The following is a 12,309-nucleotide window of genomic DNA, read 5'->3' as shown; positions in this document are numbered from 1 at the left end:
CACTGCGCCATGATGGGAACTCCCAGCTAATGTATTTTAATGCCTCCATTTCTATCTTTCATCCATGTACACATCCACTCCTATAGATATGTAAGGGTTTTCGGGTGGTTTTTTTTTTCAGTTCTTAGAAAGACATCCTTAGCTGACAGGAATGGGGTACTGAGACAGCAAAATACTTACAATGTTAATTATTTTATCCTGGAAATACAATTTGAAGCTATTCATCCTCAAAAAAGCCAATGAAGGGAGTTCCCTAGTGGCTCAGTGGGTTAAAGAGCTGGCGTTGTCACTGCAATGGCTCAGGTCCTTGCTGTGGCTTGGGTCTGATCCCTAACCCAGGTACTGTAGGCACTGCCAGGGGAAAAAAAAAAAAAAAACTAATAAAAATAGAGCAGAAAGAAAATAATACTGAGAATAAAATTTAATTTTATTAAATGAACTAGCATTTATTTCTTTAAAAAAGTGACTTTTTCCCCCTTTAACATGATAGCAATATCATGATCAAATGAAATTAGCTGAAGATACCAGAACCTTCACCACATGGCAGAAGTCATAAGGCAAATGGGGCACAGGTTGTGGGTTTGAGTGTTTTAAGGTCCTGGCTAATTAGGGCAATGAATCACCCAGAGATATCGGCCATCTCACTTATTCTTGCAAATAATGCCAATCCTAAATTTACAAAAGAAATGAGAAGGTAGACCAGAGCCTCCAACACAAAGGTCTTCATATTTGACTGCACAGTGACTCAATGGGGTAGCTTTAAAAAAAATATTGATACCTGAGGCACAGCCCCAGATTTCCTGATTTAATTGGCCTTGTCTGTGCCCTAGACATCAGGATTTTTCAAAGCTCCCCAAGTGACTCTCATTTGCAGCCAGGATTGAAAATCACTACTCTAATGAATCACAAGCTCTTCTTGTCCCACAGATATCTTCAGTGTGGCCTGCATGGTTCTGAAATTCTTTGAAATACTTGTCAAAGTTAGAAAATTGAGAAATTTACCTAACTATCCAGATCCTTGGCTTCTTTTAACAAACCAAGACATGTGGACCCAAATTCCTACAGACGACAATTAGCTTATGCCTCAGGACAGAGCACTCTCACTCCTTTTGTCTGCTACACCCACCAACCCCTAAATTCATATACCTGGCTCCCTTCACATATGAATCCACATGGACCTGTAAGTATGTGAACCCAGGACCCTTGTTTCAGACCGAGATTTAAAATTTCCCAGCAGGAAACCACATGGCTCAGATGGAATCAGCAGCATTAGGAAAGTATTCAATAGGAGTTTCCGTCATGGCTCAGTGGTTAATGAATCCGACTAGGAACCATGAGGTTGCGGGTTCGATCCCTGGCCTTGCTCAGTGGGTTAAGGATCCGGAGTTGCCGTGAGCTGTGGTGTAGGTCGCAGATGTGGCTCGGATCCTGCATTGCTGTGGCTGTGGTGTAGGCTGGCAGCTACACATCTGATTCGACCCCTAGCCTGGGAAGCTCCATATGCTGTAGGAGTGTCCCAAGAAATGGCAAAATAAATAAATAAATAAATAAATACATAAATAAATAAAGGGAGGTATTCAATAATTTTTTTTCTCTCTTTTTAGAGCCACACCTGCAGCATATGGAAGTTCCCAGGCCAGGGCCCTACACCACAGCTACAGCAATGCCAGAACTGAGCCACATCTTAAACCTGCACTAAAGCTTGTGGCAATGCTGGATCTTTAACCCATTGAAGAAGGCCAGGGATCCAACCCACAAACTCGTGGATATTGGTCAGATTCTTAACACACTGAGCTACCACAGGCATTCCAAGGAAAGTATTCAATAATCTAAAGGCAGCTTAAAGAAATTTGGACATCAGTCAACAAGGTTTCTGACTCAGTCTAGTCTTCAAAAATGTTTACATCCAAGCTGGGGGAGAAAATAACAAGCATGAAAGAATTCAAGATTAACACAGAATAACTTATAATTAAATTGGTGATACGAATTCCTAAATGCCTAACTGTTTCAAAAAAGATGGATTAGTAAGAGCTTGGTCTTTCCAGGAATCCTCCTTAAAGAGGTAGAATTTCACCCTATATCTTCATTGGAAAGTGAAATTAAAGTAGTTAAGAGAGGAGTTCCTGTCGTGGCTCAGTGGTTAACGAATCCGACTAGGAACCATGAGGTTGCAGTTCGGTCCCTGCCCTTGCTCAGTGGGTTAACGATTCAGCGTTGCTGTGGTGTAGGTTGCAAACGCGGCTCGGATCCCACGTTGCTGTGACTCTGGTGTAGGCTGGCAGCTACAGCTCCAACTCGACCCCTAGCCTGGGAACCTCCATAGGCCGAGGGAGCAGCCCAAGAAATAGCAAAAAGACAAAAAAAAAAAAAAAAAAAAGTGGTTAAGAGAATATAGGGCTTCTAGGGTATATCCTTGAGGCTTGGTTCAAACATCGGTTGTGGGGTGGGGGTGGTTCTAGAGAGAGACTAATGAGAACTGGCAACTTGGTCAGATTATATCAAGTAGAGAAATTCATTTAAATACTGTTTAAGGACTCTGAGGTCACATGATGGTTTATTTTTTTCTTGTTTTCTTTCGGTTGGTTGGTTGTCTGGACAAAAAGTGATGTGATGAAAAGTAAGAGGGGGAAAAAGGGAACTATCTCTTCCTGATCAACTTCCAAGACCTCATTTGCTAGGTGCTTTGCATACATGAGCTCATGTGTTCTCATTAGCAACCTGGAAAACAGAGTCCATTATCCATTGGAAAGATGAGTAAATAGACTCAGAAATTAACTAACTTCTGAGGAGCACGGTTAAGAAATATTAGGACAAGCTTTTTGGATCCAAATCCATGCCTTTCATCTTACACCACACATTTAATTATCCTTAATATTCAAAGTGAATTTGGAAGAGTAAAGCCTAGAACAAGCAAGACTAATCGATGCTATAACAGGCATCAAGAAGAGCAAGCAAGAACTTGGGTAAGACTCCAAAAATTCAAAGGATCTTTGAGAAATATCTAGAAATACCATTTCTTCATCACAAGAAAGCCATCCCAGTCAGTGTAAGAAGCAAACACTGAGTCATCAGAGATCCAGCATATCGTTTAAGTGGTGTAAATAAAAACTAGGCCACGTTTGGGTGGAAAGTGCACCATTAAAAATTTAATTAATGGTACTCACTGAGTGTTTTGTTCATTCGTGTCTTCCAAAAAAGACTGGAGCATTTATTACGGGCCCTGGAGATGCAGATATCAACATACACAACTCTGTCCTCTGTTATAGCTTACAGTCTGGAAGGGATTGAGAGGAGGATAGAGATGGAGAGTAAATAGTGAGCAAAAGAAAATTCAGGATAACTCATGCAGTGGTGAGTGCTCTGATGGAGGGGGAAGGGGTTAGGGTACGCCAGTGCAAACTTTAAGATGCACGCACCTGGGAGCCTTGCTAAAGATTCTGATTCAGTCAGATGGGGATGAAGCCTGAGATTCTGAATTTGTAGCCAGCTTCCAGGTGATGGAGATGCTGCTAGACAAAGGACCATATTTTGTGTGTCAAGCTGCTGGATGCTCACTGGGGTTGGGGCAGACAAAGCACTTTACCTACAGTGGGCAGAGCTTTGGAGCTACCTTTAGAACGTTTACAAGGTTGAAGTATTTTACAAAGAATTTTCAATTTTCCATGTTGACTATTCTTAATATTTAAAGAAGTACATCAAATCCCATTCTTTCAAAAAATGTTTGCCACCCCTACTAGTGCTTATATCATAATACCCTACAGAAAGATGGGAAGGAGCCAGACAGGGGGATTCTGCACACTACATAGGAGAAACAGCAAGCACAAACACCCCTAGGCAAAAATGTCTTAGAAGAAAAGGTGAATCTGGCCACAGTTTCATGAGTAGATGGAAGAGTGATTTAATGTAGGCCAGGGAGCTAGATCACAAAGGACTTTATAGGGCAGAGCAAAAAGTTTAGATTTTGTTCTATGTGGAAAAGGGACCCCCTGAAATATTTTTAAGCAGAAGAGTTGCATAATCTCACATTTCAGGGAAGAAAAAAAAAAATCCAGGTGCTAAAGGCACTATGACTATATGTATGACTAAAAGACCAAAGCAGAAGTGAGGAGAATGGCTAGTAGATGTGGGAAGGGACAAGTAGTTCCCCAGCAGAGCCTAGAGTGGCCAGGGCCAATGGTAGTATGTCAGCATCAGTGATGGAGACAGACCTGTCAAGAACCATGAAGGGTTTTTATCTACTTGGTAATCTAACAAGTTATCCCACCATGGTCCCAGGGATACTGGACAAAGCCACAAGATTTTTGATTCAGAGACAAAGGATTTTATCACCCACAGCCATCACTGTAGCACAATGTCAACACTCCCAAGTCCCAATTTCCAGTAGGCAATGCAAAGTGGGTCAGGTGACACCTCCATAGGCAGTGATCATGACAAGATCCATATTACTGCTTTTTCTTTTTGCCTTCACTTGGAAGAGGTCACAGCCTAGCACTGTTATCCTTATTTAAAAGATTGGTATTGAATTCATCATGGGTTTTTAGCATGAATTTGTATTTTTTTCAAATATTGCAATAAAATATGGTTTGTCTTGATAACTGAGGTTTTGGTGTCCCCTGCCATGTGCATCTCAAGAAAGTGCCCCATTTGACTCATTCTGATCTAGTTCTGCCTTCTCCCTAGCAGATATGGACGGGGGGGAGGCTGACTTGGTTGTCTGTAATGAGCATGAAGATTTGAGTTCTCCCCTTCGCAAAGTTGCTCAGCATACTGGATCTGGTGCATGTGACTACAGTCATCCTTGGGGATGGGGAGACTTTGTCCTCCCTTCCTTTCTTCTTAAGGCAGCTACAGTCAGGGTGGTGAGGAAGGGAGAAACCAGGCAGCGTGGACATGTCAGGATGAAAGGCACACTTGCTCTCTGTTTCAAGGGCACATTAACTATGCATGGCTCAGCCAAATGAAGGTCCAATGTTTCTGAGCACCCCAAACCCCGAATTGAATGGCAAGATCATCATTACTGTCACTGTTCATTTCAACATTGGGGACCAAAAAAGCCAAAGCCAGATAGCAATCTCCCTGGGGTACATGGTTTGTGTATTTCAGCTGACCTGGCATTGATTCACACAGACAGCAAAAACTTTTGCAAATGAGTCCATCTTAATCCAGGGCATTCGCTGTCTCATCATGATTACCATCTCTTAGCATCTTGCCCAGATTTAGCATAGAGTTAGGCAAGTTTTCCAGTGCTACAGCTGATGGCAAGAATTTCTCTAGATTTCTTGGAATCAGTTTCTTATTCTTTGGTGCAACATTTTTGTCAGCATTTTAAACCCAATCCAGGTCAGTAAGAGCCCAAACACTAGTCCATGCCTCACCTATGGTTTCCCAGAGCATCATTCCATCTCAGGGAAACCTCATAGAGAAGACCAAAGCTCCTTTTCTGCAACCAAGTTTCACTGTAACAAAAACTGAGACCTCAGTCATTGTGGAATGGATCTAAGTTTGACAAGAGAGACTACAGCAAGAAGCAAAAAAAAAAGGAGTTCCCATTGTGGCACAGTGGAAACAAACCCCACTAGTATCCATGAGAATGTGGGTTTGATCCCTGGTCTCAATCAGTAAGTTAAGGATCTGGCGTTGCCATGAGCTGTGGTATAGGTGGCAGAGGCGGGTTGGATCCCGTGTTGCTGTGGCTGTGGTGTAGGCTGACAGCTATAGCTCCTACTCGACCCCTAGGCCTGGGAAGTTCCATATGCCAAGGATGTGGCCCTAAAAAAAAAAAAAAAGATAGAGAGAGAGACTATAGCAAGAGATGAGGGCCCAGATTTTGCCATTCTTCCTTCACGAGCATTATGCACCAAACTTCCTCCTCTCCCAAGGAAGCCAGTCAAGTTCAAATGATTTACCTGTATCTTCCTTGAAGGAAGAAACCTTCCCTGAAGGTTTCTCTTTTCATGGTCAGTGTAAGTGCAGGTCTCTGCAATTTTTATGTGGAAAAGAGTGGAGCTTTCTACCCATGAAGGACCTGAATCATAATAAGGAGGAAGAAGTTCTCACTGTGTCTCAGAGAGTTAAGAACCTTACTGTCTCTGTAAGGATGCAGGTTTGGTCCCTAGCCTTGCTTAGTGGGTTAAGGATCTGGCATGCCACAAGCTGTGGTGTAGGTCACAGATATGGCTCAGATCCAGCATTGCTGTGGCTATGGTGTAGACCTCAGCTGCAGCTCCAATTTGACCCCTAGCCCAGAGCTTCCATATGTTGAGGTTATGTCTGTAAAAAGAAAAAAAGAAAAAAGAAAAAAAAAAAAGAATAGGGAAGAAATCCACCTCACCCCAGAAGAGAGAGAAATAAGGTCCAGCTTTACGTGAGCCTACTTCCTGGTGCTCAGCCTACAGCCCCCTCCCAAATCCTCTTCATTGATGGCAATAAAGTGGAGCATTATTTGTCATCTGGTTGGCCATACGGTTTGGTCAGCATGCTTGCTACTGACTCCCACAGACTTTTTTCCAGCCCTATTAATTAGCCCAGAAAGCCCTCATACTTCCTCTTTGAGAAAGGTCCCTGTCGCAACTGTCAAACACCATAGAATCTGAGATTTTACTCAACTTATTCTAACTTAACATGTTCACTGACCACAGTTTTGTTATGCTGACAAAAAGGACTTTATGACTCAAAGCAATAGCAGTAGCCAGAGTGTCAGCCCAGGCTCTGGTTCTGCAAACCCCACTTCCCGCAGGCTATGCAAGGTGGGCGGGGGACCACTGCAGAATCCAGTGGTATTACAGGCAGGAACTCTGAGACAAGGGAACCTGAATCTTTTCTAATGGATGATACGCTGGTCCTTAGTCCCACAGGCACTACCTCTGTCTTTTAATGCCCTTTGCTTTATAAATATCCTTGAAAATGAAGTCCAGCACAAAAGCAGCCAGAGCCTCTGTTTGAAAGACAGGAAGAAGCCCAAGAGGCCATAAGGATTATCTTCTAAAGGAACCAATAGAACTTGCAATTGGATTAGATGCGTGGGTGTAAGAGAAGTGGAAAAATTAAGGATGACTCTCAGGTTTGTGGCTTGCACAAGTGAGTGGCCTTTGGTGTCACTTAAATGAAGCTACTAGGAGGAAAGGATCAAGTTCTGCTTATATATTAATTCTGATTCACCTATTACATATTCCATAGCAACACGCCAAGACAGCAGTTGATATAGAAGTCTGGTAGCCCAGAAGATAAGTTGGAACTAGGAATACATGTGTGAATATCATCCACAGGGGAAGTACTTAGGCCACAAAAGCCACAAAACTCGATGAGATGAAGAGTGTCCAAAACCGAGGTCTGAGGCAGTCCAGCACTTAAAAGAGTTTGGGTAGAAAAGAAAAAGTCAGCAAAGGTAATTCAGATAAGGAATGGCCAGTGAGGGAAGGATGTGTCCAGGAAGTGACTGACTCTGTCCATTGTCGCTGGGATCTTAAGGAAGATGAAAACAGAGCAGCGTGGATGGGTGGTGTTCACAGATGCAGAACAAATAATTATAGAGAAATCCAGAGTCTTAATAGTGCAAGTTATTAAAGGAACTGGGCTACTGAAACTATGGGGCTAATACTTGGGCTCTGAAAAATAAATTCAAAGGTGTCAAATTTAAAAACAGGTATATTGAAAACTTACGCAGCAAAAACGATGACCAAAATGCACCTTTAGGTCTGCCTTCCACTGTCCCTTTCGTATTTAGTGAGAGTTATCAGCCCCAATCCATGGATGGAAAGTCCAGTGGATACATCCAAACACTGAGCATTCACCATGCCAGGCTGTCCTAGAGCTGGGAATAGAGCAATCAATGAAATGCTCATGACCTTGGTAGGTGCAGGAATTTGTGTGCCTTTAGGTGACATAAGGTCCTACAATCATTCTCAATGTAAAATAGTCTCAATTAGGAAATTTAAATTCTGAGTTCTATATAGTTACCAAAGCCACACCATGACTTAACATTCAATCTCATGTTCTCCTAAGCCATGGCCTGTCTCAGAGCTATGAGCCTGCGGCAGAGGTTGGCTTCCCCTTTCTCCCTGCTCACACTCCCCAGTCCACAGGCTGCTGTTTCCCTTTCAGCCCCGATTAAAGAGTAATAAAGAAGTAGGATGGTTCTTACATAATGGGACAATTCCATGACCTCTACACCCACAGTGCCTAAAGACACATCCTTGGGCTAACTGGAAGGTGATTCAAGGGTGTTGTCATGTGATCATCAGAACGTTCATGCTGGCCTTTTTCTCCTGCATGTCTCTGAGTGAGGTGGCAATTCTCTATTCTGAATTGTCACATTCAGGCCCAGGACAGGCAGCTATTCCCCCCTAGCCTCCTTCTGAGAAGGACTCCAGGCCCTTCCATATGGGTCCAAGATGGTTCTCTACGCTTGTGGCTCAGCTTGTCCAGGCATACCAATCATGTAGCCTCTGCTTTGATAAATTCTTTTTATTTAGTTATTTGTTTGACTGCACCTGCAGCATGTGGAAGTTCCCAGGCCAGGAATCAAACCTGTGCCACAGGAGCAACATGAGCCATTGCTGTGACAATGCTGGTCCTTTACCCACTGTGCCGCATGGGAACTCTTGCTTTAATAAATTCTTAAAGGACTATCTCAATACATTAGCAAGTTTCTTTGCTCTGCTACAGACCTAACAACCATTTCTCACCTTCTAGATATTCAAGCAGGAATCAGACTTCATGGCAGAGCATCCTCCCTGCCTCAGGAGAACCTCAAATGTTTGGTAAACTGCCACAATGAAGCCCTCCTCTCTAGGCTTTAAGTCAGGAGATAGACCCAGCCCTTCTAAGGGAAGGAGGGTCTAGAGTTCACAAGCCTTGGTCAAGATCTCCTGCTCACAAGAGCCTCCCATTTCCTCTTCTTGTAAAGTTTTAAAATGTGTGAGGAGTTTCAAAGTTACAGAAATGTTTTTAGAAAAGGTTTTCTTGGCAATATGCACACTTGAACCTGTCTCCCCCTCACTGGGATCTCTGATGGCTCCCATATGGGTACCACCGTCAAAGATGATGCAGGAAGACCACAGTTCTAATATCATATTATACATATATGTAAAAACACAGGAGTTCCCGTCGTGGCACAGTCGTTAACGAATCTGACTAGAAACCATAAGGGTGTGAGTTCAATCCCTGCCCTTGCCCAGTGGGTTAAGGATCCAGCATTGCCGTGAGCTGTGGTGTAGGTTGCAGACTTGGCTTGGATCCCGTGTTGCTGTGGCTCTGGTGTAGGCCGGCAGCTACAGCTCCAGTTCAACCCCTAGCCTGGGAACCTCCATATGCCGCAGGAGTGGCCCAAGAAATGGAAGCCCCCCCCAAAAAAAAAAAATTTCAGTAATAAACTTGCTATCAGTAACATATTTATGATTTATCCAGGCTTTTCCATCATGGTATTAGAGAGTAGACTTTTCTGAGAAGTTGACAAAAGGGAAAGGAGCTGGAACTTGGGGGCCAAGTTGGAGGCACTGGAGTGGTTAGAGAAGAAAAAGTTTTAAGACAGTGAGGATAGACTGTATTTTCAGCAATTGAAGTAAAACTAGACTCTGAAGAATTATGACACAAACAACTCAATTTTTTTTAAATCAAACAGAATGAAGTCTTCTAAAGTCATGTGGCTCTTCCAGTTAGCTGTTCAGTGTTCAGCTTTCCTTGATTGTAGAAGAAGGTCAGACGCTTTAAGGCATAAGAAATTATTGCTATCTGGTAATAGCATCGCCCAGAGAAAAAGGAAAAACAACCCTAAAATTACTCTAGGATTTACCATGGCTACTCTGAGTTGAAAGTGATAGAAGAAATAATTAATTTCTATTTTTCATACTGAAAGTGATTAAATACATAGAATCTAATTTGGGACTTTTCAGAAAATCTGTGGAGCTGAAAGCCAGGACAAATGAGGAAATCAGACAAGATGAAGCGTGAGAAGAAGGGAATGAAAAGAAGAGTTGATAAAGCCTAGTTCTGAGGTTTGCTTTCATGGGAAGCAAAGAGGGAGAAAGGAAAAAAATCTCTATCACGGTTGGGTCTATAAAAGCATAGAGAACAGAAAGATTGAACAGTGAGTACCTCTGATGTGTCAAAATTCCAGAGAGATGCTAATGAAATAATTATAAGGGTAGGTACCTTAGAAGAAAGTTAAGTGTCCTCCAGTACTGAGTAGGGAAATCAATATGTGATTGCCAAAGCTCCCAGCAAGAAAGAGAGAGAAAAAAATGAAACAGGCCTAAATATGTTCATAATATAGCAAACTTCAAACAAGCCAAGTTGATTGACTCGACATCAGTTATCTGTCACTTCATCATTGAATACTGATATTTTACTATTTAAGACTCTGACTTCAGTGCTTCTGCAGAAACATGTATATACAAATATAGAGAAAAAACAAACAAAACAAGGAAATTCATGTGAGGTCATGGCAAGCATTCAGGATCACCCAACACCAAGAGTGTTTGCTTACAGATTCTAAGCAATGTTTCCATATGCATTCCAAACTCAGAAGATCCAACATAACTATATTGATTTGGCTAGAATAAAGATCTGTGGATGCTCTGGGTTTTTCAGTGTGCTCTCTTTTTAGTGCTTTCTGGAATTGGCCACCAGATTGAATTTGTTGTCAGACACTTAACTTGGCAACCTTTTCTTGCAGGTGCAGACAACAACCATGTGCATCTCCGTTAGCCTGAGCGGCTTTGTGGTCCTGGGCTGTTTGTTTGCACCCAAGGTGCACATCATCCTGTTTCAACCCCAAAAGAATGTGGTCACACACAGACTGCACCTTAACAGGTTCAGTGTCAGCGGGACTGGGACCACATATTCTCAGTGTAAGTATGGAACTTGGCACTGACCCCTTCATACATAGCGCTATAGGAGGAAGGAGGCTGGGAGGGAAAGCAATGGACATAGAAAAAGACAACACATGTCTATCCCCATAAGCAATCTCAATTCAATTTTAACAAGTGTTGGTTCGACCACTGTGTGCCAGGGACTGTGCTGGGTGCTAAGGATGCAGTGACAGGTGGAAGAGGTCAAGTTTGTGTTCTGGCAGTACAGACTCCATGAGGGATGAAAGACATTAGATCCATAACCACAATTAGGATTTCTGACCATGTTGTTGAGTCAGAGAAACAAGTTTCTAGTTCCAACTTGGCAACCAGTTCTATAAGTAAACCTCGAACACATCTCTTTACTGTTTCCTTCCTTAGTTGGCCTAGAAAGTTGGACAAGGTTGGTGCTCTGTAAAGTATGTCTGTGCCACACAGATGCTGAAGGTGCTTCATCAAAATTAAAAAAGGAAGAGAATCAAAAAAGATGGAAAATGCTATATCCTAAATACCCACTCAGAAGTTCAAAGCTCAGTACCCTCCTTTGACATGAGTATGATAAAGGTTTTAAGGATCTCTACAGCAAAGAGACCTGTTTTGCTCTGTTAATTACAGTTTCTTAAATGTATCTGACCACTATAAAAGCAATGTGCATGCCATGGAATACACTTTGGAAAATCCTGGAATAGATCTTCCTCCTATTTCAAAGACCCAATGTTTTTTCAGCTGAGAACCAGCTGAGAAGCCAGTGGGAACTGAAAGATACCAGGATGACTCCCCAGCCAGAATTCACTCTCCTCCTGGCCTGCAAATATCTGAAATAGTATCCCTAGAGAATCATTGACTTCTCTAGGAGTCATCTAAAGCACAAATGTATCTAAAGGGGACAAACTTTTAAGCCATTTTCAGCATCTGTGGCATGAAGAAAAACTCATTGACAAAAGAATGCAGAGTAGGGCTGGGGGGCAGAGGGGAGAAGGGTTGGAAGTGACAGAGACAAATGACTACTTCACAATTCTGCCCGGAGCCGATGAGAAAGGGAACTTCAAAATAGCTCAGCATCACAGAGTGAGCAATCGCATTAGTGCCCCAGTTTCTCCAACAAAGAACAGGGTTTTGTAGGGCAGCCCTTCCCCTAGTGAACAAAGGGAGACTGGCAGCCGACAGCACGTTCAGTGACATACTGTATGTACCTCTCCTCAGTCTCAGCTGCTATGGGGTGGAGACTTTATTGTATTTACAGCTGAATTTCCAGGTGGCACCACGGTTGAGTGCCAGGACCTGGTATAACTTGTGAAATCATTTGCCTCGGACCTTAAAGAAACCTGCTCATTCCTCTAGCAAACAAATCTCTTTTCAAGCAGACTAAATGTAAAAGCTAGTTAGTACAAGACAGGGAAGAACTGGCATATAACCGAAAGAATAACTAATAAAGAAACAAGAGTAATACAGATAACGGGAA

The 12,309-nt window shown here is 42.6% G+C and overlaps 1 protein-coding gene across 3 annotated transcripts in view; it reads left to right on the top strand.

The window, feature by feature from the left end:
* Window positions 1–12,309, top strand: part of GRM3 (glutamate metabotropic receptor 3) — a 241,751-nt gene that overhangs the window by 216,932 nt on the left and 12,510 nt on the right. For all 3 annotated transcript variants that reach the window (XM_021063473.2, XM_021063475.2, XM_021063472.2), the window contains one exon: window positions 10,673–10,847. In XM_021063473.2, coding sequence (XP_020919132.1) covers window positions 10,673–10,847 — 175 coding nt within the window. The remainder of the gene's footprint in view (window positions 1–10,672; window positions 10,848–12,309) is intronic.

The sequence above is a fragment of the Sus scrofa genome, chromosome 9 (genome assembly GCF_054392235.1).
Source record: "Sus scrofa isolate SSC_HxYL_T2T_F1_AM1 chromosome 9, Sscrofa_HxYL_maternal_Yorkshire_Landrace_v2.0, whole genome shotgun sequence".
NCBI lineage: Eukaryota > Metazoa > Chordata > Mammalia > Artiodactyla > Suidae > Sus > Sus scrofa.
This window is presented reverse-complemented; position numbering and strand designations above follow the sequence as displayed.